The sequence below is a fragment of the Felis catus genome, chromosome F2 (assembly GCF_018350175.1).
Source record: "Felis catus isolate Fca126 chromosome F2, F.catus_Fca126_mat1.0, whole genome shotgun sequence".
NCBI lineage: Eukaryota > Metazoa > Chordata > Mammalia > Carnivora > Felidae > Felis > Felis catus.
Window position 1 is genome coordinate 82,274,819 of NC_058385.1, and position 27,337 is coordinate 82,302,155.

The 27,337-nt window shown below is 63.5% G+C and overlaps 1 protein-coding gene and 1 long non-coding RNA gene across 3 annotated transcripts in view; one reads left to right on the plus strand and one right to left on the minus strand.

Annotated features, from left to right (window-relative positions):
* ZC3H3 (zinc finger CCCH-type containing 3) overlaps positions 1-27,337 on the minus strand; it is an 88,252-nt gene that overhangs the window by 21,738 nt on the left and 39,177 nt on the right. For both annotated transcript variants that reach the window (XM_023248773.2, XM_023248772.2), the window contains exons 5-7: positions 5,267-5,454; positions 287-329; positions 33-194 (exon numbers count right to left, since the gene is read on the minus strand). In XM_023248773.2, the coding sequence (XP_023104541.1) occupies positions 33-194; positions 287-329; positions 5,267-5,454 (393 nt within the window). The remainder of the gene's footprint in view (positions 1-32; positions 195-286; positions 330-5,266; positions 5,455-27,337) is intronic.
* On the plus strand, positions 3,273-7,057 carry LOC111558595. Its single transcript, XR_006592217.1, has 3 exons — positions 3,273-4,028; positions 5,721-6,547; positions 6,786-7,057. It is a non-coding gene; the product is annotated as an uncharacterized LOC111558595 (long non-coding RNA).

Below are 27,337 nucleotides of genomic sequence, written 5' to 3' on the forward strand. Positions count from 1 at the left end.
GGACCCCTGCGGCGCCCGCCCCAGAGGCTCACCTGGTGCACACGGCCACCTTGTCGGGGTCGTGGATGTAGGGACAGTGCTCGCCGTGGTTGCACCTGCCGAAGCGGTTGTAGTACATGCAGTATTCCTGCTGCTGCTTCCGCCGCCGCTGCCTCGCCTGCCGGACGATGGCCAGGCTGCGTTGCACGGCCCGGCTGTGGACAGGGCGGAGGTGCGTGAGCCCGGGGTCCGGGGGACCCCTTCACCCCCATCCCGTGAGCCCCGAGCCCAACCCTGAGGGACGTACCTGGCCAGGGAGCGGCTGCAGCTGCTGGCAGGGTCCAACCGGCCTGTGGGGCAAGAGGCCGGGTCACGTCAGGCCCGTGGGCAGCTGGCTCTCCCGCTCCCCACCAACCTGCTGGGCGCAGCTCCCCCTGGGCCCCACTCTCGGCTCAGGCACTGCTGCCCCCCAGGGGAGACTGCCTGCCCTCCTGGGACACTGCCGGACCAACGCCCACCCCGTGCGGGGACGGGGGGGGGGGCAGGGGGCCGTACAGGGACCAGATCTGGCAGCACGGCTCCAGGTGACACTGGCTACTGAGCAGCGGCCTCACCTCAAGTCAGGTGGTCCCAGGAAAGCCTAGGTGCTGGGGGCCTCCCTACTACCTTCCTCTGCCGGGGGCAGGGCCTGGGGCTATGAGACCTGAGTGGGGTCCAGAAATTCCACCTGGCTTCACGGTAGCCACTAACGATTCTTATGAATTTAAAGGGTTAAATGAAAATATAATAGTAAGTACGTGGCCACAAAGCCTGACGTCCTCACTCCCAGGCTCTACAGGGACGTACGTGCCGACCTGGGCCTACACAGGCCCCGGACAAGCACATCCAGCCCGGAGGCCTTTGTGGGCCATGGCGGGTGCTCACTCCCCCAAACCTTAAGTGCAAAGAGCCGTCAAGTCCTCTCTGAGGTCACTGACTGTGGCCCAAAGGGGAGCTGTGAACGGTGGTGACGAGAAGGGAGCACGTGACAGGATGCTCAAAGCCAGGGGACAAGGGGCAGGTGGGCAATGTCTGTCCTGTGCAGGCAGAGGGCAGGAGTGCAGACTGACATACAGCCCCCTGCTTCCCTTTTGTGGATGAGGTCACTGCCCCCCAGGACCAGGGTGGGCCCAAGACCGCTCAGATATTCCTCAAACACACATGTGAACCTTCCCAGACCAGATTCCATTTCCCACAGGCAGCTGCTGAAATGGATCCGGTGGCGAGAGGCAGAAGTGACATCACTCAGAAATTCTAGGGACCTGAGGCAATGACAAAGCATCCCAGGCTTAAAAAGGGATGTCCCCAAGCTGTCTGGCTCTGAGCCGCCCCCATCGGAGCTGCCTGGGAGGCCTGGGCAGGTGGCCCTCCAGCCACCCAGAGGCCCCTCCCTCGGCCTCCCCAGGACGATCGGTGCCAGGACCCGCTCGGCTCAGTCCCGTCCAGAGTTCCAGACCCGGTCACGCAAGCATTCTGACACTGCATGCGGCCCCCGGGCTGGACCTTCAGGCACCCCCTTCCACATCTAGCCTGCTGCCAAGCCCTAACCACTCAGTGGACACTCCACACAAACACTCCATGTGCCCTCTCTGGGCCACCGTCCCCTGACCAGTGTCTGCCACTCTCTGGGCCTCGGTCCCCTCAAGCTGAAGCGGGGTGGCTCCAGGGCTGCGTGGTGAGACCCCCACTGAGAAGGAACTGCCTGGCCCAGGGGCCCAGGCCCAGGGGCTGGCCGAGACGGGAACGGGGCCGGTTCCAGAGCGGGGAGTGGGGAGCAGGGCGGAGAGGAGCTGGGCGGCCCGGGGCCACAGCGGAGTCCCGGCTCCCCAGCTGGGGATGCAGGTCCCGGGGTACCGGCTGGAGGCCAGTCCAGGTGGCACGGGGTGCTCGCACACCTGCCCGCCCCGGGGATGACGGAGTGCAACCTGATCGCTGCCGGGAGCGCGGCTTCCCGGGCTGCCACCCAGGCTGCCGGCCTCTGTGGCGCCATCTGCTCCTGCCAGGGCCCACGGTCAACATGTGTCTGCCCGTCAGGCCTGGTGTCTGAGGGGGCGGGGCGGGGAAGGGACAGGTTTACTCCCCTTTCCGTGGTTTGCTCTTAAAAAGATACCAGTGTGGGGCTCGCAGCGGGAGGCACCGTTCAAACCCCGAGCGAGCGGTGCTAAAACATGCGCATAAAGCAGCTGCTGGAAAAGAGGCCGCGAGGTGCAGGTGCTGCGGGCGCTGCAGGGTTCGGCTGAAAACCGTCGGCAACCGCGGAGCAGGCGGTGCCCAGCCTTCCGAGAGCTGCGCTGCCCGGGGATCTTCCCAAAATAGACCCGGCGAGCTTGGCATCGCGGCCCCACCCCTGCCAGCCCCCACCGGGCAGCGCCTCACCCTTCACAGGCCAGCGAGCCCAGGCAGGGGCTCTGGGGTCAGAGGGAGCGGCCGGGCGGCACAGCCGGCTTCTGCAGCCCCGCGGTGCCCCGGCTGGCCCGGCCATTCCCAGGAAATCGTGGCCCTCGGAGGAGGGGGCCCCAGGAAGAGGCATCCGGAAGGAAGGCAGGCAGCGGGGTGGGGCCTTGGGTGCGTGGCTCCCAGCCCTCTCTTGTGCCCTCTCAGCACAGGGCGGGGTCAGCAGGTCACAAATGACTGGATAACCTGCCCAGGGGTGCCTACCCCAGTCTGCCTCCCTCGGGGAGCTGGGGGCCGGCCCCGCAGCCTAGGCCGGGGGAGGTGGCTCTGGCAGACACACTTGGGGCCTCTGCTCCACGGCAGGGACCAGCGGGCTCTTGGGTCCGCGACGTACGCCAGGCCTGGTGGAGCACGAGCCGCAGCCCACACCCGGGTGCACCCAGGTCGGGGGCCAAACCACACAAGGAGAGGCCCCCGGGGCTGGGCCCTGCGGGTGGGCAGGCCTGAGAAGCGGGAGGGAAGTCCGTGGTCACTGGGCTCAGGGGGAGGAGGGTGCCCTCCACCTTCCCCGTGGCTCGGGGGACCCCAACCAGGGGCCAACACTGTCCCAGAGAGGCCCAGCAGCTGGGAGCCAGAGTCAGGACGGGGGGCGGGCTACCTCCCTGCCGGGGTCAGAGTTCTGCTGACAGAAAGGAAGAGATTTCTTTCTTTGATTATTATTCGTCTAAGCAGGCCACTGGCCAGTGGGAGCTCCTGCAGCTGGGGGCGGCCTACCTTCTCCACAGCAGGCGGTCGGGGGTCCGGGTGGCTGGAGCTGGAGGCGGTGGGGGGGGGGGTGGCGGGGGGGGTCCTCGGTGGGTTCTGGCTCCAGCTCTGCCTCACACCCGGGACACGCCACCCAGTGGTCTGCGTTCCAAGTCCCGCCTCCGGCCCCCGCCTGCCCTGAAGTTGGGGTGGGGGGGGGGGCTCCCGGGACCCTGCCTGCACCCTGAGGCCTGCGTCCTCTCTTTATGGCCCGAGGCCAGGCGGCCGGGACACCCGGTGCGGTGAGGCCGTAGCTCTGTCCCGCTCTGTGTCCCGAGGAGACTGGAATGCTGTGTGGCTGTGCACCTGCAGGGGCATGGGCTCAGCGAGGCGCCTTCCGCAGTGAGACGACGCAGGACAGCCGTCTGCTCAGGTGTGGTGCGGCCTATGCCGGGAAGGGAGGGGGAGCCCCACAGCCCCTTCTGCTCTCTGCTCTCCCACCCCAAGGCGGCGGGCGGCCCGGGGTCTCCCGGGAGCTCTGGCTCACCTCTCTTGCTCCCTCCCTCAAGCGGCAGCCACGCGGCACAGACCCGCCTCTTCCTCTCTGCCTCCAGATGCCCCTCCTCCCACCATGGACTCGAGGGGCCGGGTGGTGGGTGCGGCCCCACCCCCAAAGGCCCACCAGCCCGCCTGAGGTCAGGGCCCACGTGGAGCGGCCCACACGCAGCCCCAAACCACAACCCACTTCGGGTCCCTGCTGTAGACAGTGTGAATGCCAGGACGGCCAATGATGATGTCTGGTCGGGCCAGGGAGGAGTCCCTCACACCCGGTGTGAATAAGCAGCCCCCGGCATCACCGGGGCCGACAGGAGGTGAGGGTGCTGAGGAAATGTCAGCAGAACGGGCCTTACCGCTTGGGCCCGACAGAACATCACTCCGCAGAAAGGTTGCCCAGCAGCCCTCTGTGGCTCCGTCCACCCCACACAGCAGCCCGGGAGGGACAGCCCAGAGAAGGACCGGCGGCCACGTGTGGGGCCTCACAGACCATGAGCACGGATGCCATGGGCTGGCTGAGGGGGAGGGGGCCGTCTGCTCACCCACAGTGGCAAGCCCTGGGGCCTGAGTCCCCAAAGGAGGCCCAGCCAAGGCTCTGTACCTGCTCCTCCACTGGGCAGCTAGCTGAGGCCAAGGTGGAAAGGCCCTCAGATCACACGGCCCAATCCCTTGAGAAAGGGATGGGGAAACTGAGGCAGAGAGAGCAGAGCCGTGGCCTTCGGGCCCCCCAGTGCCTCTCCTGGGCAGCCCAGTGCACTCGCCGCCCACCCCCTAGTCCCACGTACAGAGGCCCTGGGGACACAGCCGGGCAGGGCTTCCAGGAAGGGCCCCCAAGCTACAGATGGTCCCAACGCCCGCCTCGCCCCTGGTCCAGGCCTCTTTGGGGGGTGGGGGCCGGGAGCAGCTGGGTCTCTGCAGGCCCCACACTGCCTGCAACCTCACCCTTTTTTTCTTGACAGAAAAGGATGGGGGTAAAATTGGACTGAAACCAAAATATTTTCTAGTTAATTTGTATAATAAGCGAATCCAAAGCATTTCCTTCTCCTCGGCCTGTTTCCCCAGGCCGCGGGGGCATGCGTGGTGGCGGCGGCGGCTGCCTCCAGACACAGCGGGAGGCATTGCCAATGAGATTACGGGGCGCCGTGGCCCCAGGTGTTCGCCCGCCAGGACCGTGTTCACCATACCTGGCTCATCTCCTTTGTCCAGGAGCAAAACGTGGAAAATCAGGGCCCGCTCGGCCGAGCGAGAGGCAGTGCACGCGGGGGCTTCCCCAGGGGACGTGGGGGCCGAGAGGCCTCCCCATCCGTGCCCGGGCTGCTCCGGCTGCCCCGTCGGCTCCGACAGGGACGGCTATGGGGGCCCGGCAAGCACTGAAGGGGAAAATGAACTCCTGGCCTGGGCCGTGGCCCATTCGGGAAGCGCTCACGGGGATCGGCTCCCTGGGAGCATGGGGTCACGGGTGAGCCGCAGCAGCCGCCCACGATGGACGACGCGTGGTGGGGAGTCAGGAGCCAGGCCCAAAGGCTTCCTGGCCCCCACCTCCAAGGAGCCTCACCTGTGCGCGGGAGGGGCCTGGTGGCGCCATCGCCACCAGGCCGGCCGGAGGTCTTGGAGAGCTTGTTGGCCGACACCTTGTAAAGGACCCCTCCGATGCAGCGGTAGCCTTTGTTCCTCCACCGAGGGGGGCTGGCCTGTGCTTTCCCACCCCCGGCGGTGGGGCGCAGGCGATTCAGCACCAGAGACCTGCAGAGACAGAGAAATGCCCAGTCGGTCCGGCCCCAGCTGCCCGCAGTCCGTCACCCACTGTCCCCAACCCCACTCAGCCAGGCTGAAGGGGCACAGGTAGGGGACAAGTCTCCCCCTCCATCATGTATAGCGCTGCACGTGACTGTCCAGGCCCTGGCCTTCTGACAGCGTCTCTTGAGGGAGGTCCACTGCGGGGGGAAGGCTCCTGAGGTCCACACCAAGACTGGTGGCCGTCACCACTGCCTGGGAACATCTTCCCCCAGATGCTGCTCCAGCCCACGTCAGCCTGGCCTTTGGGACAGCAGGTGCTTTGGGGTCAGCAGGCCCCACGACCAGTCCTGCCCCGCCCCTCTATCCACTACACGAAAGCCCAGCATCGAGACCCTCACAGACCCCCACGCAGGCAAGCCATGTGGGGGAAAGACGGGAGATGCTGGAAGGGGTGTGGGACAGCCTGCGGGACTCGCTGAGTGGATGACCCGGGCAGGGAAGGCAGACCAGGGCCTGGATGGCCCTGGTGGTCACCTGCCCACTCCTTCCCTCCAAACTCTCCTCCCACAGGGTCCTGGGCCCCGTCCTGCCAGAAACCGGCACCCCCCGGGGAAGCCAAGGGCGGAGTGGATCGGGAGGAGGCCCTGGATGCCCCCACTTAGGGAGACATTCCCCTGCAGACACCACAGCTGCGGTGGGCGGCGGCCGCAGGCCCCCAGGCTGTTCTGGCCCACCCGCTCCCCGCCCCCCCCAGGGGTCACACGGGCAGGCTGCCACCCAAATGAGGGGACAAGGGCCTCCCACCCAGGGCGCCCGGCATGGAGACTAGCCAGCTTCATGACTCCAGAAGGGTGTGGGGCCTTTCCCCCTCAGGACACATTTCAGCAGCAATTTGTTTATGCAAATTGACCTTAATTCCATATTAGCTCAGACTCTGCTCATAATGTTATTACCACCGAGCGTCCACACTGCACCCCGCTGGCAAATCTGGGGCTGTGAGTGCCGGTGCCTGCCAGCAGCAGGAGGGCAGGGCGTGAGGAGGGTGGGCCTGGCCGTGGGCACCACCACCACCACCACCACCACCGGCAGCGGGGACCTGGTGAGCAGGCCCAGAGCAGCGCCATGGCGCCTTCCCTTCGGGTTCTCCAACGTCCTCTCGTCCTCACCCCACGGCCCTGCAGCTCCCTTTCCGGGCGGGGCAGGGCGGGGCGGGGCCTCCGGGCGGCACCCAGGCTGGTGGAGGGGTGGTGGCATCGCGGCTGGGGGGTTGACGCCACCCTCACCACGTGGCCCCCTGGGCCTTGGTCTCTTTGCAACTCGGTGGTGATTCTCGCCAGCCAAAGCCTCTGAGGACACGTTAGACGGATCCTGTGCGCAAGCGAGCCGAGCTCAGGAGACCCACAGCTTCAGTGTGAGGACAGGCCAGGCAGCGAGGGCCGAGGACACCGCAGCCCGACGGCACTTAACCCAGTTTCCCTTAATTAAAACTCAAGTTCGCAGACACCAATCTTGGGAAAAAGTCCCGCCAAGGGACCGCGGCCGGAATGGCTCATGCCATGCGTGCCCTACAGGCCCCAGCTGTCCCTGCACAGGGTATATCTTGGCAGAAAGAGGGCAGGGTGGGGGGTGTCCTCTGGGGGGAGAAGACAGACCTCCAGGCTTTCCTCAGACCCTGGGTCCCCAGCTCTACCCACCCTGGTCTCGGGGTATCGATGTGTCCAGTGAGTACCTGCCTGTCCCCTTGGCCGGCTCAGAGGCCAGGCCGAGGTATGAGGAGGGTGGGGCCGGGCAGGTCCATCCCGTGTGCCCGCACCTGCCGCAGAACGCTGTGAGCTCAGAGGTGGCTCCGGACCCTCCGCGGGCGCCGGGGTCATTGTGCACAGGGCACAGCTTGGCCTGAGTCCTAACCCCACGACTGAGAGCTGAGCCCAGGGCGAGTGGCCACCACAGCTGGCTCAGCCACAGGCCAACGGGCCGCCAACAGCCCTGGCCCCCAGCCCCACGACGTCCAGAACCCTCAGCGGTGTCACCACTGGGAGGGGCAGCTGGGAAGCCTCCGCTCTGCAGCCCCGGGGCTCGAGTGCGCCGGCAGTAAGCCCAGCCCGGGCACGCAGCACACTCAGCCCTCAGGGCCAGACCCCAGACGGCCCAGCAGGCTGCGCAGCGAGATGGCACAGCTGTCGCTTACCAGAATAAGGGCACCACTCTCAGCTGCCTCTTGCCTCGGGGCACAGACCCTCCTCTCCTGGGCCGCCACCATACCTGCACCCCATCCACACCACAGGACGCCACAAATCATGAGGGACAGGTGGGCAGGCAGACACGTGCCTCACCCCCTTCCCTGGGCCCGGCACCTCAGGATCCACCCCCCTCCCCGGATGCCCCAGAAACCCAGCCCTTCGAGGGGTTGAGGGAGCTCACCCCCAGGCACGTGTCCCTGGCCGAGGGACACCCCACCACTCCTTGGGGCAGTCACACAGGTGAAGCCACAGACAGGGACCAGGCCCAGGCAGGGACCTGTGGAGGGGGAGGCTTGGCAGGCTCTCAGTTTAGAAGGAGCTAGAAGCTTCAGGATAGACTGTGTTCCGGCCCCGATGGTGGTCCCATCCAGGCCCATCCCTCAGCTCTGTACACAGAAGAGCCTCAGTCTGGGGGTTAACGGCTCCCCCTGAGAGTGGGACCCAGGGACACGCTCCTGGGTAGGAGGAGCCTAGCCTGCTAGCTAGCTTCCTAGCTAGCTAGTGCTAGCTCCGGCTAGGCACTGGACACACCCAACGCCCTGCTTGGGAGAAGTGCCCTCCGTGGTTTTTCTTGGCTACAAGGCATACCTCACACATCGCTGATTATTCCCACACTTATTCTTATGGAGGACCAAGACTGAGAGATCGGTCTCCTCTCCCCCCAAAAAACTACGCCCCTGGGTCTGAATGGCAATTATGGGACGACCACGGGCCACCTGGCAGGGCTGCAGGCCTAGCAGCTCGGTTCTCACGCCCTGGCTCAGAGTGGATGGTCTACGCACAGGTGGGCGCACGGCCCAGGGTGCGGGGCCGCCCCCACAAACAGCCCCGGGGCCCACCGTCTCCAGGGGCCCACGCAGGAGCCCCATGGTGCCACAGGACTGTTTGGAGGAGGTGGACGCAGCCACAGAACTCGGGGAGGGCTGGCCTGGGCTGGGGAAGGCCCACCTGCCCGCACACAGCCCAGCCTGCAGCTGCACGGGACCCCCTCCCTCACCCCGGCTGGTTCCACTCGATGACTTGGGACCTGTGGCCAGGCAGGCGCCGGGCGGGCAGGGGCTGCCTTGTAGCTGTTCAGTGCCTGGGTGTCACGGCACTCCAGTAAATTGTTACCCTAATGGAGAGGACAGCCTTTGGAAACCAACTGTATTGAGAAGAGGGGATAAAATTAATGAGATAATAGCCGGGCCAAGGACCCGGAGAACGCGCCTGCCCTCGCGGCACGGGCCCTGTAATTCCTTTTCTACAACAGGAGCCTCAGATCTAAAGGCTTCTCCCATCCGTCCGGCAGGCCCACGCCGCCAGGAAATTTCATTAACGCTGGAAAATAGGAAAGGTATTAAGCGTGGATAATGAAGGCCAGGGAGGGAACCGTGCCTTAAGATAGTCCTCTTTCTCGCCTTTGTAATGGGAGGCATGAACTTTCCCTTCAAATCCATTTCTAATCCATTTGAAATACTACAGCAAATTATCTTTCCTTCAGCCCGAAAGCGGCCAGCCAATTTACTCCGAATAGAAGTGACAATGCCCCAGGATTTATCACCATAACCTTGACTACACCAGGGTGAGGGCTGGGCCCCGTCGCCCCCCCCCCCCGGGGGGCACGAGGAACGGGTGGGGGGAGATAACATTTTAAATGAAAAGCAGTGGTAACGGGGAGACAGACACACACACCACAGAAGTAGGTTTAAAAAGAAAAGCTGCCTGGGGAGCAGCTGGCAAGTTCCAGCCTGAGGCCACGGAGGCCACCCCCCGGGGGCGCCCGAGAGGAGGGACGGCAGGGTCTGGGCCAGAGAGAGGGCCGCTCTCCCGAGAAGCCAGGGAGGACGGTGCTCGCCCATCTCCTGACCCTGGACGCCACACTCCCCACCCTCTGGGCATCTCCTGTGGACACTGCCTACAACGGGTCCACGCAGCCCCCAACACCGTATGCGGGCGCCTCTGCCCGCTGGGTCTGTGGAGACGGGCCCACTCATGGTGTCTTCCAGCGAGCGCGTGCACGTGAGGGGCGGACAGGCACACAGGCTCCTAAACACGTGAGCACAAGGACCCTGCCCGCCCTCCTGAGGCCCTGGCGCACCCGGCTCCCCCGCCCCCAGACCCGGGGCTGAGGATACAGCCGGTGAGGCCAGGGAGGCCAGGGGCAGGCTCAGGTGCAAGTGGATGAGGGGCAGGGGTGGGGTGGTCCCAACCTCCAAGAAGCCCGGGACAGCGCACGTCCCAAACTAGGAGCCTCCCCACCAGACCCAAAGGCACCTTTCAACAAATACCATCTCAGGCTGCCCCGCACAGCCACCTTGCAGCTGAGGGGACCCCAGCCCCCACTCAGGCTCCCGGCAGTCCTCAGGTTTCCCCAAGGAAACCACACGTCACAGCCCACGTGAGCCCACCAGACTGGGGGACAGAGCCAGGCCAACGGGCCACACAAAGGCTGGGCACAGATCCGTGTGCAGGACCGGAGGCCGCACACCTGGATGGAAAGTCACTGGCGGGAACCGGTGGCCACCTGCCCGCAGTGAACGCTGTCAGGCCCGCGGAGGCATTTTTGCCGGTGGGTTCTTCCCGCCTCCCTCAGCAAGGGCTCCTGGAGTCGGGATGGCCCCATAGACTGCCCCCCACCTTCCACACAGACCCCTCCCCTCCCTGGGGACCCTCACCCAGCCAGTGACCGCAGTCACCGAGGGACCCGCCTCACCTGAGCTGGTCTGCTCTCTCACCCCCCAGATGCAGGCCGGGTCCCCACCCTGACTCAGAGCTCCCTGTTGGGGTCCCTGCACCCCCCTGTCCCCGCCAGCTGGTTTGAAAACAGCACGTTTGACCAAGTCCTGCCCCCACTCCCCTGACCCGCTGCAGCGGCCCCCGCTCTCCTCATGGGGAGCTCCGTCAGGAGACCCTGCCAGCTGGGCTCGCAGACCCCCCCCTCCACCAGCCAGGACTCCAGACACACTGGACACTTCTGCTTCCTGGAAGGCACTGTGGCCCCTCCTTGCATGGGCCTCTAGGCCTGTTCTCCGGGCCATCCCTGAGACCAAGCTCAGAGGTCAGGACCTCAGGGAGCCTGTCCGATCCCCCACGGCCTGCTGTCACGGGCCGGCAGCCCCATACAGTGCTCTATCACAGCTTGGCGCACCGGGCCCTGCTCACCACGGTGCCCCTGACCTGGGCACAGGTACACCAGGAGGGAGGGGCTGGGTGCCGCCTGGGGTCCCCCGCACCGTGGCCCTCTTGGGGTCGGTTCAGGTAAGAGTCGGGCAGGGAGAACGGGCAGCAGGGGCTCCCTGAGAACAAAGGGGCCCGAACGCACAGGCGGTGCTGCTGGGGGTGGGGGCGGGGGCGGGGGCGAGAGCACACGGGAGCGCGGACCTTTGGAAAGACCATCGGGCGTGAGCACGGCGGGTGGGTGCAGTGCAGGAGGCTGTGGCCACTGTCCGGGGCCGGCTGGGCAGAGCTGGGGGAGGCAGAGGGCCGAGGTGACCACACACAGGAGCGTGGGCGCGGGTGCCAGCAGAGGGGCTCCACCAGGCTCCTGGCCGGAACTCAACCTCCGACCCCTGCTGGCTGGGGCAGGGTCAGTGCGTGGCCGAGGACCCGGCGGCCTCTCTAGGTCAGGCCTTCCAAGCCAGTGGTGACCAAGCAGGAGGCGGGCAGGCGGGCTGGGGAGCAGAGAAAACAACCGGGGAAGCATTTTTCAGGAAATGGAGCACGGTTCTGCGAAGCTTCGAGGCGAGCAGGGAGTGCGCCGTCAGCAGAAGCAGTGCCCGGGGGAGGCGGCTCTGCACAGCGAATCCCAAGTAGGTCAGGCTCAGCCGCCACCGTGACAGGCTGCAAAGTGCTTAAGTGGGCTTTCCACGGAAACGCTGACGGGCGCCACCTCAGCTCGGCTCGGGGGGCTTGGGGGCGCCCACACGGGCCTGCAAGGGGCCTGCCCCCCACCCGGCCGCGGCCCACTCTGCCCCCAGAGCGGCACCCAGCGCCCCGCTCACACGTGTGCCCGGCCCGGAGCCAGGGCAGGGGGCGGGGGGGGGGGGCTGCCAATGCTGGGCGGTCTATGGGGAGACTTCTGAGGGGGAGGGGGACAGTGTCTCAGGTGAGGGGCCCAGGCAGGACCGGCAGGGTGGGAGGTGAGAGGCTGGGCCGAAATGCAGGCCAGAGGCAGGAGTCTCAGAAACAGGGCTCAGTGCCAGGGACCTGGCAGATGGCACAGGCCTCATGACCACCGTGGCAACCTTGGTCTCCTAAGATCCTCCTCCAGCCACACAACAGGCCCCCCCAGGGCGATGTGGCCCACGGCCAGCTCCAGGGACCCCCAATCCCGGTGAGTCAGGGCTGGGGCTCCGTGCCTAGGCGGGGGCTCTGCGCGCTGACCTCGTAACATGTCCTCGGGCCACATCCCGCAGCAGACAAGGGGCCAGGGGCCTGGGGGGGAGCTGGGGGGGGGGGGCGGCGCTATGTGACCTGGGGCGGGGGAGCGGCAGCCTTGTCCGGTGGGGAGGGGCCGGTCCGGGGTGGAGGCTGAGGCCTGGGTGGAATCGGAGGGTGGGTGGGGGTACGGGCAGGGGGCTGACCTGAGGGCTTCATCACTGAGGTGCTGCTGCTCTGAGGAACCCCCTGTCCGTGTCTCCCCAGTAACGGACGGTAGTGATTCAGGGCGCCCCTGGCCAGCGGCGTGCCGGTGGGCAGTGCTAATTGTGCTGCCTCCGTTACAAATGCCGCGGCTCCATTACGAGGGGCCGGGACTGTTTTATGCGCTCACATCTATTCAATTGGTATTTCGATCAATGGATGCATTACAAGCTTTCCCTTTAAGAGCCTAATAAACAACAAGATGGAAAGTAAAATTCTCCATAAAATGACACTTTTAAAAATCCATTTCAGCTGAAGCTATTGGCGTTTTGTACGTTAGCTACAAAAACCAGGCATTGGGCCTCAGTGGCCCTATTCTGGAGCAGAGTCCAGCTCCAGGGGCAGAGGGCGGGCGCCCAGGCTGGGGGCGGGGGCAGGGCCCTGGACCAGCGAGGTCGTCGGCCCAGGCCCGCTTTGGGCCGTGACAGCGGTGAGGGGCAGGGCCGGCCCTTTCTCTGTTCCCTTGTCTACCCCCCGCACCTCTCTCTCCACCTGCCCCTTCACCGTCTCTCTCTTGCCCCCCTGCCCCCCGCCCTGTTCGCTGGGCATGTGCAGTTCAGGCTGACCATTACCCCAGCCCCCAGAACTGCTCACTGGCTCACTGGCTCCTTGGCTGACAGCTCCTAAGGGAACCCGGCCTGAGCCACCTGGCCCGTCTTGTCCACCACCCTCCTGACCGCAGTGCAGGACTGAGGACACCCACAGGGACAGTCACATCCAGGCTGAACCCCCACCCGTGCTCCACATCCCCCCTGCAAGCTCCACCCCCAAGCTTGTGCTCCTCGCCTCCAGCACCTTCCACCTGGAACAGCACTCCCTCCTCACCCCTGGTCTCACACATGAGCCACCCCCGCCCCTCGCGGGTGGCCCCCTAGGGCATTCACGCTTGCATGTGTCATGAAGGGGCCCTAGCATCTGGACACAGCTGGGCTGAGGGATGCCAGGGGGCAGCCCACGCCAGACGCACGTGACAAAGTGAAAACATAGCGAGACCCACACAGAATGCCAGGAGCCCTGACCGTCGTGGAGCCCTCGTGTCCACCTGAGGGGACTCATGGACTGAGGGGGTGGAAGAGCCAGGGGCCTCCCTCCCCCCCCCGCCCCCCCCAACCAGAGGCGATCACGGAGCAAGTGCAGCCTGGCTCCCCTGGAAAGGGGCCGGTGTCTTCAGCGGGCCACGCAGACACCACACAAACACCAGGAAAAGGCTCACGAGCTCAACAGCCAACGCTCGAGAGCCAGAAGGCGAACAGGGAGTTGCCTTCGGGGGGACTGCGGGAGAGGCACAGCCTTCCAAGACCCCCGCAAGAGCAGGCTGGAGCATACGAAAGAAAGCAACACACTTAAACATGGGGGCAACCCCAGCAGGTGTGCCCAGAGGCAGTGCAGAAGCCCTAGAACATCCCGCTGGCAGTACTTCGAACAGGTGGGATGAGCAAGCAGCCCAGCGGGCCGGGGGTTCCCGCCGGTGGGCGGGGTTCCCGCGCGGTGGGCGGGGTTCCCGCGCGGTGGGCGGGGTTCCTGCGCGGTGGGTGGGCTAGGAGAATGAAATGCAGGGCACCCTGCCGGCAGTGGGCAGCCCTTTTCGGATCCCCTCTATCCCTCTCTCTCTTGCCTCTCCCACGTGTGTGCTCACTCTGTCTCTCGCAAAAATAAATAAGCAAAAAATTTCAAAAACAAGAAGTTTATTTATTTTGGGTGGGGAGGAAGAGAGAATGAGGGGGAGAGAGAAAGAAATCTCAAGCAGGGTCCACACTGTGAGAGAAGAGCCCGATGTGGGGCTGGAACTCATGAACCGTGAGATCATGACCTGAGCCGAAGTCGGACGCTTGAGCAACTGAGCCACCCAGGCGCCCCAATAAATAAATAAACCTAAAAACAAATTAAATGCAACTCTGCTGCTTTGGAGGCTGATTGGCTGGGGAAGGCTGAGAAACTGAGCTTAGGTTTCTCAAGTTCATCTGGAGGAACAAACATTTAGGAGTGATGAAGGCAAGGAAGGTTAGTCGTAAGGACGCGGAGTCCAGAGACGGCACGGTCTCCGGTCCCCTGGACTCTGGCACAGCCGAGGGCTCATTTCAATAAATATGTCTCTGTGGGGACACAAAGGAACCGTGACCCCTACCTTAGATCACAAGTAGAAGTTACTTCAAGAAGAATCACAGGTAAACTAGTCACACTTCTAGAAGAAAACATGGCATTGGGGTAGGCAAATATTTCTTACACAGGACACAAGACCACTGCTCATAAAAGAAAAAGACTGATAAATCAGACACGGTTAAAACACAAGCCCCAGACCATGAGAAGATCTGAGAAACGATCCATAATATGTAAAGAACTCCAGCAGATCAATAAAAAGGGGCACAAAGGGCTCCAAGGGACACTTCACAAAGGGGCACAACAGCGGACATTAAGGTGGGACAGATGCTCGACGTTGTAAGTCACCAGGACGCACGAATTAAGACTTCCGTGAGAGACCAGCACGGTCCACCAGCGTGGCCACAAAGGGGAGGACAGGGCCCAGGAGGTGCTGGTGAGGCTGGGGGGCTCTTGTGCCGACCAGGACAGCCCCTGCGGGGCAGCGGCCTTACTACGACCGCACAGCACCCCCACCCTCTGAGGCAGCAAGTCCAAGGAAACGAGGGTTCCGAGCTATTCGGCGACACGCCCAGCAAGGCTAGAATGACCCACTGAAAGCACAGTGACCGCACCGTGGTGCGTCCACACGCCTGGACGGAGAACAAGCTACTGCTACCCACGGGGACGCGTCTGGGCCCGGGAACGACGGGGTCTCAAGCCACAGACGGGGCGACGTACACAACAGAAATCGATTTCTCTCAGTTATTTTCTTACGGTCCAAGATCAAGGAGCCAGCATGGTTGGCTGCTGACAGGCCACCTTGTCCCCAAGTCCTCTGTAAGTCTGCAGGGAGAGCCCCGGTGGCTCTTCCTCTCCTGAGAAGGACGCCAATCCTGTCAAATGAGAGTCCCGCCCCATTGACTTCATTTAACCTCAATGACCTCTGTAAGGCCCCAGCTCCACACACAGCCACACGTGGGGTCACTCAGGCCATAACGAACATGAGCAAATGCGGCCGGACACCAAGCAGCACGTACCGTGTGACTCCGTTCCCCCGGGGCTCGAGAACTCGGAGGCAGGGCTAGCGTGGCCTGACAATTCAGGCCGAGGGGGCGGGGGGGGGGGGGGGGGGTAGCGTGTGGGCCGGGGTGGGAGACCTGACCTGAGTGGTGGGTACACAGGACAGAAGTCCACAGAACTGACCACCGAACAAACAAACCACGAACGTTTCGCAAGGGAAAATTAAAGAGAGAGATCTGTGCAGAAAGCCAAGTTTAGGAACAAGCATTTCCACACAATAAAGGCGTCATTTTTAAATAACAGAAAAGTCTGATATTTAATGGTCCTGAGACAACCAGATAGCCATTAAACACAATTAAATTTGAACCTTAATCTTACAGCATATTCCCGAATAAATTCCAGGTAGGTTAAAGCTTTAAGTGTAAAATCTGAAACCCTAGCACTAGAAGAAAATATAACTGAACTTGTATAATCTTAGGTGGGGAAGCCTGTTCTACACAAATCAACAGGCTAAATCTGAAGAGACTGGCGGATTTAAGTACACGGAAAAGCAAAAACATCTGTTAAAAATCCTCATGAACAAAACTGGAAGGCAGAATTCAAACTGAGAAACGACGGACCGTCTATAAAACAGGGGTGACAGCCTGAGCACTCAAAGAGTCTTGCAAACCTGTTAGAAACAGGCCAGAGGCAAATGAACGGTAAACATCTGAAATGTTGAACTTGACAAAGAATACAAATAAAACTGAAATTAACATCGGACAGCTTTCTCCTCCGGTACAGTCGAAAAGCCTCTGGCAGCGGGTGGGCGCTCCGGCAGAGAAGGGTGGGAGAAGGCCCGTGGGGGCGCTGCAGGCCCCCCCCCCCAACCAGCCTAAGCCTGGCGGGCAGAAGAACAAGGACAGCGGGAATTGCAGCTGCCGGGCCTGAAGGGTGCCCAGCTGGTGATCCAGGTGTGTCCACCTGGCCAGCAAGACAAATGTCCACTCCTCCAAGTAGCCTTCCAGTCTGCAGACCAGAGGGCAAAGGCCACGTGTCGCAGGGAGGACGTGGAGGCAGCGGGGGTCGTGAGTCAGGTGGGAGCTGAGTCTGGCACCGGCCCGAGTCGCGCCCACTCCCTGTTCTAGCACTGTGTGGATGACAGGCGCTAGCACCTGGCGGTACAGCCTTAGACAGAGGACGTTCCAGGTGCAAAGCACTTGGCCAGACCCGAACCGAAGTAGGAGCTGGGGACAGGGGAGGGGGAGGGGTGTGCGTGTATATGCAACGTGCGGAATGCTTCAGAGCACCCGCGGGGGGGAGGGGCGGGGGGCAAAGGGGGCGCTAAGCCTTCGGGCCCGGCCCCGCCCACCGCAGTCGGGGTGGGGAGGGGGAGGGGGGGGCGGGGCCGGCAGGGCGGGGCCGGGCGAGACCCACCGGCTCTCGGCCTGCCCCGCCCCCAGAAGAGAGAGGCCCGCCTAGGGGACAGAGCTGGGGCCATAATTTATGCTCCCCCGCCTATGCTTTATGGCTTTCTTAATTCGGCTCCTGCTACTATTAATGTAGTTAATGCTGAGATTATATCTATTTTCTGGCGTCAGGCGGTGATTTATTCAAGCCATTTTTCCGGTGGAGGCTCCCACGCTGTTAAATCAAGTGCCTTGCCAATTAAGTGCTGACTTGGGAAGTGGACGCAATCTTAACAGACATCTAACCGCAAATTAAACCGGGGCTCCTTACTCTGGGGAGTGGGCGGGGCAGCCAGGGAAACCTTGCTGACTTCGAGGAAAGTCAGAGGAAAATAAAACCACCCTGCACCTGCCCGCTGGCTCTCAGATAGGGGCACCAGAGGTGCGGGCCCTGAGCCAGGCTCAGCACAAGCTGGGGTCAGGGCTCCCCCTGGCCATGGTGGTCACCCTGCCGGGGGGTTGGGGGGGGCAGCTGGAGAAAGGGCCCGCAGGGGTCACTGCGCCTGTCCCAGCACAAGGAGGTCTCTGCAGCTGCGGCCCCCATCCACCCAAACAGAACACCTCTCAGACATCCCCAGGACCCCTGAGCCGTTCCCAGTTCCCAGTCTGCACGTGTGGTGGCAGAGAGACCCTCGGACAGCCTTAAGAGGGTGCCGGGTGGGAGTGGAGGAGGGGATGGGCGATGGATGGGCTGTATCCTGCCTCAGCAACGCAGACCCTGGTCCTAGCCCAGAAGGGCGAGGGAAGGCCCCCGAAGGAAGGGCAGTAGAGGAGGGGCTCACGGAGTCCCATGCCTAAGGACAATGCCCCGTGCCACTGGTGGGGGTGGGGGAGGGAAGTGGGGAAGGTAGGTGGGGAGCAGGGAGGCAGAGGTGAGGCTAACTGCCAGAGCCCTGGCATGGGTAAGACACCTGGCCCTGTCCTGCACCCCACAGGAGCCTCCCTCCCCCCAGAGAACCGGTGGGTGCCACAGTGCGGCCCTGGGATGCGGTGGCAGCCGGGCCGCCTAGGCCAGCACGTGCTTATAGGAGCTCTCTGGCCATGGTCCTCAGTGGCTGTGAGCCCCGACACCTCGGCTGACACAGGAACCCACTCTCCTGTGCCCCCCAGCCCCTGGAGCAGTGTCTCCCTCGCCGTCTCCACAGGCCCTGGCCCAGCCCCGAGAGGGGAGCCATATTTTGGGGTAAGAGCAGGCTGAAGAGTTGATATATGCAAAGAGTTGAATATGATATTGATTATGCGAGTGACGCTTTACTACCGCCTCTAAAACCAGGATGAAAGTGATATTTAAAACGGTGTTGGACTGTGTAAGGCACCCAGGTACCACTGGATGACAAGGGCGTTTTATTTCTTCCTGTCAGAGGCAGTATTTTCAGCTTCCTCTGCTCCTCATCTGCAGGGACATCAGGGTCACCAGTGCTGTCACACGAGGGCCCGCGGTGCTGGCAAGGCGTGGCCGAGGGGCCCAGGCACAACCTGAGGACAATCTTCCCCAGGTTCCATGGGGAGATACCTGCCAGGACCTTCTTAGGCTCCCCTCCCAACGGTCCTGCTGTTTTCAGAATGAAGCTTCCCTCCAGCAGACCAAGGGACGGTCTCATGTTGTCATGAAACACACCTGGCCGATGTGGTTACTGCTGGCCCACAGGAGGCCACAGCATGGCTTGTGGGCTAGCCATGGCAGCAGCAGCTCTCAGAGGGTCCTGTCCTCCTCAGGGTCTGCTCCCAAGGGGGCGAGGGGCCTGCGGCCCAGCCCCTTTCCTACCGTTTCCCCCAGAGCTGCTGGCAGGACTCGGCCACTCAAGCCAGTCTCCAGAGAGGAAAGCAGCCACGTGACGTGCGTGTCACACGGATCCAGACACAGTGCGTGTGCTACAGCAGGCAACACGGGCCGACCCCGGCGAGGGGGAGTGAGCCTGCCAACAGGGCCACCCAGGGGCAGATGGCCCAGGGCCCATGCACGTCGGGGGTGGGAGACAGCTGGGGAGAGTGCGGACCCGTCAGGGCTGGCACAGCGATGGGGAGGCAGGAGGGCCACCAGAGGGGCTGGAACCCGCCTCACAGCCACGGCCAAGCCCCGTGTGCACGCAGGCCCGAAATCCCCGCACACCTACTCGTCCTGGCTTCCCTCCTTCACTGGGAAGCCCACCTTCCCTGTTTCTGGAACCCACGGCATGGCCAAGGTACCAGGATGCAGCTCCCCATGGTAAGAGTCAAAGAGTGCCAGGCAGTGGGAGCAAGACGGGGACAAATGTGTCCACGGAGAAGCAGGGACAGAGAGGAGGGATGGGAGGGACGCAGACACGTGGAGGCGATGACAGGGGAAGGGCAGAGACCAAAGACAGAGTGGCCAAGGCTAGAAGACCAGAGACACACTCACACACGTGATGTGTGACCAGGGGGCTGGCGATGACAGAGGCCGTGCTGGTATGAGTGCCCCACTGCCCCAACCGTGGCCCCAGCTCCACCTGGGCTTCCTACCCAGCAGCATGGCCCTCTGGGACATAGATACCAGGGACCAGCTCACCACGGGCCCAGAGGAGGTGACCAGCCCTGCATGACAGGCAGGTCCCAGCCCGAGACAGAGCAGATGGGGGGAGGGGTGCGGGGGGCCATGGTGTCTGCCACCCTCCTATCCCACGAGGCCTCTGCATCAGGCCTGTTCTGGGGCCCCTCCCCGCCCACGCCATCCAGAGACAGAGCCCGGGAGCCACCTCTGACGTGGTCTCACCACAAATACTTTCTACGATGTCTGTGACCCAGGCCGGACACCAGCAATCCCCAAGGCTAGCGACGCCCCAAGTGGTGACACAAACACCGGAGCGGGGGAGGGGGGGGAGACGGGGGGCGGGGAACGGGACATCGGTCATAGGGGCCACGTGACCACTAAGGAGAACGGGCAGAGGCTCAGACTGACAGGGATATGGCAGTTCAGCCCCACCCCACGTGAACATCCTCCAACTGATGCCAACACCCCCCCCAACCCCCGTGCCAACCGCCAACAGGGCCAAGGAGGAAGCAGCCTGGAACAGGGCTGAGGCGCCCCTGCCGGGGGGCACAGGGGCCACGGGGCACTGTACTGGCCCAGCCGAGCGCAGCCTCTCCTGGAGGCTGCAGACCTGGACTCCTGACCCTCTCACTGTCCTCCATCACCACATGGGGCCATCTTAGAGGCAGGGACAGGGACCAAACGTGTGAACAGACCACAGACCCAGAGGGACCAGCTGGCCTGTGCTGGTGTCCTGAGGGCCTGATGCCACGGGGGCTACGGGGAGGCTTCGACGTGTTGTCCGACACTGAGCAGGTATTTGACCGTGAGCACAGGCTGCAGGAAGGCACCGAGACGCCCTCTCCTCACCCCTCAGGGTCCTGCGTCCCAGGCCCAGCTCTGCAGCGAGGGGCCGGGCACCAGTTTCACTAGGAAAAGGTCCCCTCCTCTGGATGAGCTTCCAGAGGGAGATGAGGTGTCCCTTGACGGGGTCCCGGCCTCAGCGCCCATCCGGGCCAACCCCACATCCCCACCCCCGCCCTACCCCCCCACCCCCGCCCCCGGCCCCACACTGTGCCGAGGGGCACAGGCAGGTGTCCCGGCCTCCGGAGGACGTGCTCAGCCCTGCTGCCACGGGGCTGCTGACAGCTGAAAGGCCTGCGTGCTTCAAACAGACAGAGAAATAAATAAATAACCGAGGCGCGCTTTGAACCGACTTCCAAATTAAGAGTTGCATCCTTGCTGTCAGGCCCCCGCCAGCGGTTTCTGCAGCACCTCCCGAGCAGAAGCACACCTCAGCCCATTTATTAGAATGATGAAGGCAGAGGGACCTACAATTGCACTCCTTCCTTAATGAGCAGCCGAAGGGATCGGTAAGCATAATTTCAGAGGCCAGTAATATTTTATATAATCGCCGAGTGGTTTAAATTGAAAACCCCCAACTGAATCAATATTTACTGCATTGAAACGAAATGAATAGTAATAAGTCACTAAGCTCCCTGTCCTGTTTCATAAAATAAAAAATTATAAAAATGAGCACAGGCGCAGGGAGGCCATCACATTAACTTTTACGGTACTTGGGGAGCCGTAACCGCCTGTTCTCATAAAATAAAATTCTAAAAAACCTGCCGGAGGAGGCCTGCTTCAGCACGGCATGGGGAAGCGGGCGGGGCCCGGGGGTCACCCCCAAGGCTCCCTCCCAGAGTCCTGCCCTGGGGCCCACGGGAGGCCCTGCCCTGGTCTCTGGCCAGAGCCTCAGCGCCTGTCATCCCCAGGCCAAACTTCCCGCTCTCGTTTCTTTGCCTGGCAGTGGGACAGGCGGTAGTGGACGGGTGTCCCCGTGCGTGGAAGAAAGGCTGTGCTCTGACCAGGCCGGGGCCCCGGGCTGGAGAGGGACGTGTGTGAGGGCCGAGGGTGCGGTCCAGCAAAGGTGCCCTGTGCGCTGGGGCGCCTGGGTGGCTCAGTCAGTTAAGCCTCCGGCTTCGGCTCGGGTCATGATCTTGCACTCTGTGAGTTCGAGCCCCGCGTCGGGCTCCATGCTGACAGCTCAGAGCCCGGAGCCTGCTTCGGATTCTGTGTCTCCTTCTCTCTCTGCCCCTCCGCCTCTCATGCTCGCTCTCTCTGTCTCTCTCTCTCTCTCTCTCTCTCTCAAAAATAAACAAACATTAAAAAATTAAAAAAAAAAAAAGGTGCCCTGTGTGCAAGCACCACTTGGGAGCCCACCCTCCCCTGCGTGGGGCCCTGAGAGGCCGGGCTTTCCCTGGGGAGCTCCAGGTCCCCCAGGGAGACCGCAGCCTCCAGGGCTCCCGGGAGGCTCCTGGAATCGGGGCACAGCCATGCTGACAGAGACCAGGGCCGGGTGAGAGCCCCCGGGGGGAGGTGTCCCTAACTCCGCACACTGAACTCGGGGCTGAGACCGGCAGCACGGCAGCCGCAGGGGCACAACCCCCAGAGGACCGAGGGCCCCCCTACCACCCACCGCCCGACTCCAGGACAGGAGACAAGGCCACATTCAACCAGGGAAGCCTGAACTGGCAGGGAAGACACACAGCCGGAAACAAACGTGCTCCCGTAGCTCAAGAACAAAGGACAAACCAACTTAAAAATGGGCCAAGGAGCCCAAACGGCCGTAGGTAAAACCACAAGTAAGTGCTCAACATCGTGGGAAGTCAGGGAAATGCAAATTAAACCACAACCAGATGCTGCCACGGAAAATGTGAAAATCAGAAAGACCGTAACACCGCGTGCCGTAATGGGGACAGAAAGGACACCTCCGCTCTGGGGAAGGCTTGGCGGTTTCACGTGGAGTCAAACACACCCTCCCGCGTCCCCGCAGCCCCACTCCCGGGCACGCACTGAGGGGAGACGGGAACACGGGTCTACAGAGAGACAGGGGAGAAGAGTCGGTTGCCTTGGTTCCCGTCCCGAAGTGGGAATAACTCACCTGTCCACCGGGAGGAGCACAGACGAGCAGGGGTGGGAGCAACGGGAGGGCCTGGGCCACGAGCTGTGTGGTGCTGATGCCAGGGTCGGAGGCTGGAGCGCTCCGGATCCAGCCTCGAGAGTCTGCAAATCCACGGTGCGGACAGGCGGGACAGGCTTCCTGGGTGTGGGTTGCCGACGGGGACAGCGCGGAAGCACTCTGGGCGACAGAACACCCCGACGTCGAAGGAGGGCCGAGCCGCACAGGGGCGGCGTTTGCCAAAGCTCAGAGCCGGACACTTGGCCTCGTGCGCCACCCCGGGCGTCCATGTCAGCCGAGAAGAACTAGACACAGACGTCGAGCTCTACTGAGCAGGTGTCCCCGATGGGGGACAGTCCCAGATACGCCCCAGGGGAAGGCAGAAGGAAGCGTGCCCGGCCGGAACTGGCAGTATGGCGTGAATTCCGGGTGCTGGGTCCACACACGCACTCAACGGGGCCGGGGGGCAAAGAAATACACCCCGAGCCGGAACGGCCCTGCTATGTGCCCCTGTCACCCCAGCCCCACGAGACCCTTGGCTGTGGGGGACTGAGGGCAGCCAAGAGCCACTGCACCACGAGGAGCCAGGCTCTGTGACAGGCGGCTGGTTCCGAGCTGGCAGAGCGAAAGTTCCGTGGGGCGCCCCGTGTGGAAAGGACCCGGGCCACAGAAGGGGCCCCGAAGCCCAGGCTGGCACAGACTGAGGGCCGGACGAGTCACGACGGTGACAGGTTACAGCCTATCAGATACAGTACGAATCCGACGCCACGCTAGCATAAACAGATGAACAAATACATCAAGCAACGGGGGATAAGGGACAGCGCTTCCTGGTAGGATGCCATGCAGCCAGTACAAAAGGACACAGGGTTAAAGTCACGAAGGGTCTAGAATGCGTGGGTGAAGCCCAGCAGAGAGCAGGGTGCCGTACGCAGGGCCAACGCCTCCCCACGAACGCCTGAGGACCCACACGGGCCGCCAGCCAGGCAGTCAGGTCACCCAAACCACCCCCACCCCCCCCCCCCCACCCCCGGCACCAGGCAGCCAGACGCCAGGTCCTCCAGGCCACCCAGCACTTCCGTGACATTGCTGCTGAAATGGCAGATCTGAGTCTCCTCACAAGGAGGCGTCCGAGCCCGGGGACGCTGCACAAAGCACCTGGCCTCCGCTCTCCAAAACATCAGCGTCAGGAAAGACGGAGCGAGGCTGAGGGCCGGGTCCAGCCTCAAGGATGCTGAAAAGATGCAACCCCCAACCGCCGTGGGGCTGCACACCAGCTCTGCCTCCAGGCAGCCCTCCCGGATCTCAGGGACCACACTGCAGCGCCCGGTCAAGGGGCACCAGGTCTGCAAATTCCACCCAAATGGTCGTATGTGAACACAGAGGGGAAATATGATACAGCCGATGGGGCAAAGCATAAGCAGTCAGTGAACTGAGGCGAACAATACAAGGTCTGCAACTTTTCTGTACGTGCAAAAGTATATCAAAATGACACACTCCAAAATTTTTTACCCAAAGTGTTTACCCCCAAAAATTAGATGCAAGAAACCTGTGAGGACGCTGTGACTATCCTCTCCCTACCTCCCTCTCCGACAGCCCCAGACCCACCCTGACCCTCCCCAACATACCGACCCCCACGGCGGCCCCTGGAATTCACCGTCTGGGCTTCAATGGGTGGTCAGCGGCAACGGGCACCATCCAGGCAACGTACTGGGCATGACGCGGGAGGGGGGCAGTACACGGCCCACTCAGGCCACAAGCCACAGAGCACATCCGCAGGGCTGGGCAGAGGCAGATGCAGTCAGCAAGTCCAGACGCCCTGGAGCAGGAGCCCAGCACCACCAAGTCTAGGCTGCCCAATGGGCTCCAGAGTATGGCACCCACTATCCCAGGCTACGCCCTGGGGCCTCGTCAAGCCTCTGCGCTTGAACCTGTTCTGCCCGTTCAGGCTTCTTGGGGTCTCCTCCATGCTGTGCATGCCGGGGGAGGCCCCTTCCGTGCCTGGCCACGTCCCTCTCACCACAGCCAGGCCTGGCTGAGATGCGCGGTGACAGACAGGCCCAGGAGAGCCCACCGCCCGGGCCTGCCGGACCTCCGGGCATGCTGGCCCAGAACACTTCTGCGACTTACCAGCTCAGGATCTGTCCTCTCCTGGGCCACAGCTTCCAGACAGGCAGGGTGACCCCATCCAGGGCAGCCGCCACAGACCTCGGACAGCGGGCGGGCAAGGCAAAGGGCTGGGAGGAGCCACTACAGCCACCTCCTGGGGGCCTCCGCCTGTTCTGCCAGGGCCCGACCCGAACCGCGACACCCAGGAGCCAAGGTACCGCCCAGCTGAGAGCCGCAACCCACCCCCCCCAGCTCCAGCCTGGGCGGGGGGCTGTCTTCTGCAGCACGCAGCGCTCGGAAGCCCCCATCAGAGCCATCGGGAGCCCCGGGCTTGCGGTGTCACTGCGTAGTCAGAGCTCCTGACCTGGATGTCAACACAGCCAACTGTGCGGCTCACGCCAGGTGGGTGGCTCACCTCACTTTCCCTACCGCCCTTCGAGGGGACCGCTGACACGGAGGTGAGCGACAGGGACCAGGAGGGCTGGTGTGGCGCCGGTCGCCCCGGCAGGACCAGCCCCGGGCCTGGGCCCAACGCCCCCCCCCCACCCCGACCTTGCGCCCTCACGGCAGCTCCCCACCTCACGCAGGTCTGGCCACCCCAATCAGTACTGGGAACCCCAAGTGTGGACGGTGATGCCCCCGCCCCGTTCTCCCTGGCTGGAGAGGGTCAGGGGCCCGTGAGCAAGCTGCCGTGGGCTCTCCTGTCACCGTCGAGAGGAAGAGTGGACGGCAGCTGTTCCCCAGGGCCCACAGGACAGGCCATTCCCGGGGTTCACACACACGAAGCCCAAGCCGCCACACGCAGGCGCACACCCGCCGTCGAGTCCGGCAAGGAAAGCCCTGTGTGGGGCAGAGGGCAGTCCCCGCAGCACACGCCGAGGCTCCTCCCCACCTGCTGTCTCCCGGCAGAAGAGGTGCCCTCCCTTCCCCGGGCACACCAGATGGGCGGAACCCCAGACACTCGCAGGCCAGGCCTCCCCTGCATCTGACAGGAGACCAGGAGCGCCGACTGCCCGTCGCACAGAGCGGGCCGGGCCCGAATAGGCACCCGTGCGAAATCAGCCGGGTATCTCTCTTCGCTCGAAGTAGACACTGTTGTTCGTACCAGAACCAACTCAAACTCCTGCTGCGTTGGCCACGGTCACTCAGCGCTTTCATGGGCAGTGGGAGCGTGCCTGGCCTGGCACCTTCTCAGGCTGTCGGTACAGGCTGTGCACAGACAGAGCCCACACGGCGCGGCTGGGGCACGGGGGAGACGGAATGTCAGAGAGTGGGTGGGGGTGCGGGCAGGCATGCCCAGGAGCATGGCAGCCAAGTCAAGAGAAGGTTGGCCGCGGCACACGCCCTGGGCCCGAACCCCGTGGTCACAGCCAGGGAAGGGGCTCGACAGGAGGAAGGGCCGCAGCCCCCCTGCTGTACCCCCCACACCCCTGCCGGCCCAGGAGCAGGGCTCCCTCCCCTGGCAACACGGCCCACACTGACCACGCCTGCCCCACCCCGAGACCGGCCTTCTCTGGGCTCCCTGAGCACCCTCTGTCCCGGGTACACTGTCGGCGCTTCACCACACTCACCACCCTGTGGGGGCTCCCGCCTCACTTTTCCGCTCGCCTCCTGACGGGAGGAGAGCGCCGTGAGCAGAGCGGGCACCCGGCCCAGGACGGGGCGCCCAGTTTTCTCTACTAGTCCCGTCACGGGTCCTGGCCTGGGCTGAGCGGGAGCGGCCTGTGTGCACACGGCCGAGCAGGGCCCTCACTAGACACGTGAGGGCCTGGGGCGTGGCCGTGACACGGAGGAGGCACCCACCTCACGTGGGGGCTCCCTCACAGCAGATGCTCCCTGGATGGACGGAACGCCGTGCCCCCCAAATCCCTATGTTGAAACCCTCATCCCAACGGGCTGGCGTGCGGAGGTGGGCCTCTGGGAGGTGCTTAGGGTTGGACAAAGTCACGAGGGCAGGGCCCCCCAACAGGACTGGCGCCCTCAGAGAGTGCCCCGTCCCGCCACACGAGGACACGCTGAGGAAGCAGCTGCCTGCAGCGTGGACAGGGCACCGGCACCCTCACCTCAGATGGCCAGCCTCCGGAACGGAGAGAGAGAGGCAGAGCCTGCCGCGTCAGTGGCCCGAGGGCCGGGGCCGGGCCCCGCTGCCTCTAGGGAGATCCTGGGCGTCCGGGGCGGCGGGGGGGGGGGGGGGGGCCTGGGCATGAGGGGGAAGCACACGGGACCCCACAGCCCCCCCTTGGGGGGGGGGTTGCTGCCCAGCCCATCCTCAGGCTGAATTCCTCTTTAATGAGACATCACTTTGGAGACACATTTCAGAGCCTTCAAAATCGCAGCCCGAGCCTCGTCAAACCAGCCAGAGATTACTTAAGATTTACCGCACAGGCGCTAAAATAAAATAAAATAAAGTAAGGCGGGCCTGCGCGCGGCAGCCCCTGTGACAGCGCCATTTGTAGTCGGGACGGAGCGGCCTCCAGACTCATCTGCTTGAGCTCAGCGGCTTCTGTTTACCCCGCACTTTCACGTCAAATGAGTTTGGAAGGAGTGAAAAGTGACAGGCGGTTTAGGGATATAAGTCACGTTTCAGCTACAGTTCAGATTAATGAACTTGCTGGAAGCCGCCGAGGGCACAGGCAAATCCACAAACCTGAGAACAAACACGTTAAACCCTCGCTCGGCGGGAGCCTCCGCCGCCCCCCAAGACACCCCACACCCCAGGGCCGGTCTGGGCAGCAGCCGCGTGCGGTCCTCGGGGCCCAGCCGTACATCATGTGGGTCCCGCAGCGATCCCACCCGCAGCCCCTGGGGCCACCAGCCACTGCCAGGAGGGGCCTGCACCCCATAGTCCCAGGCAGTCGGGAAGCGCGGCCCCATGTGCCTGGAGCAAGACTGGCAGCGGCCCTGCTGCCCCCACGCTCGCTCT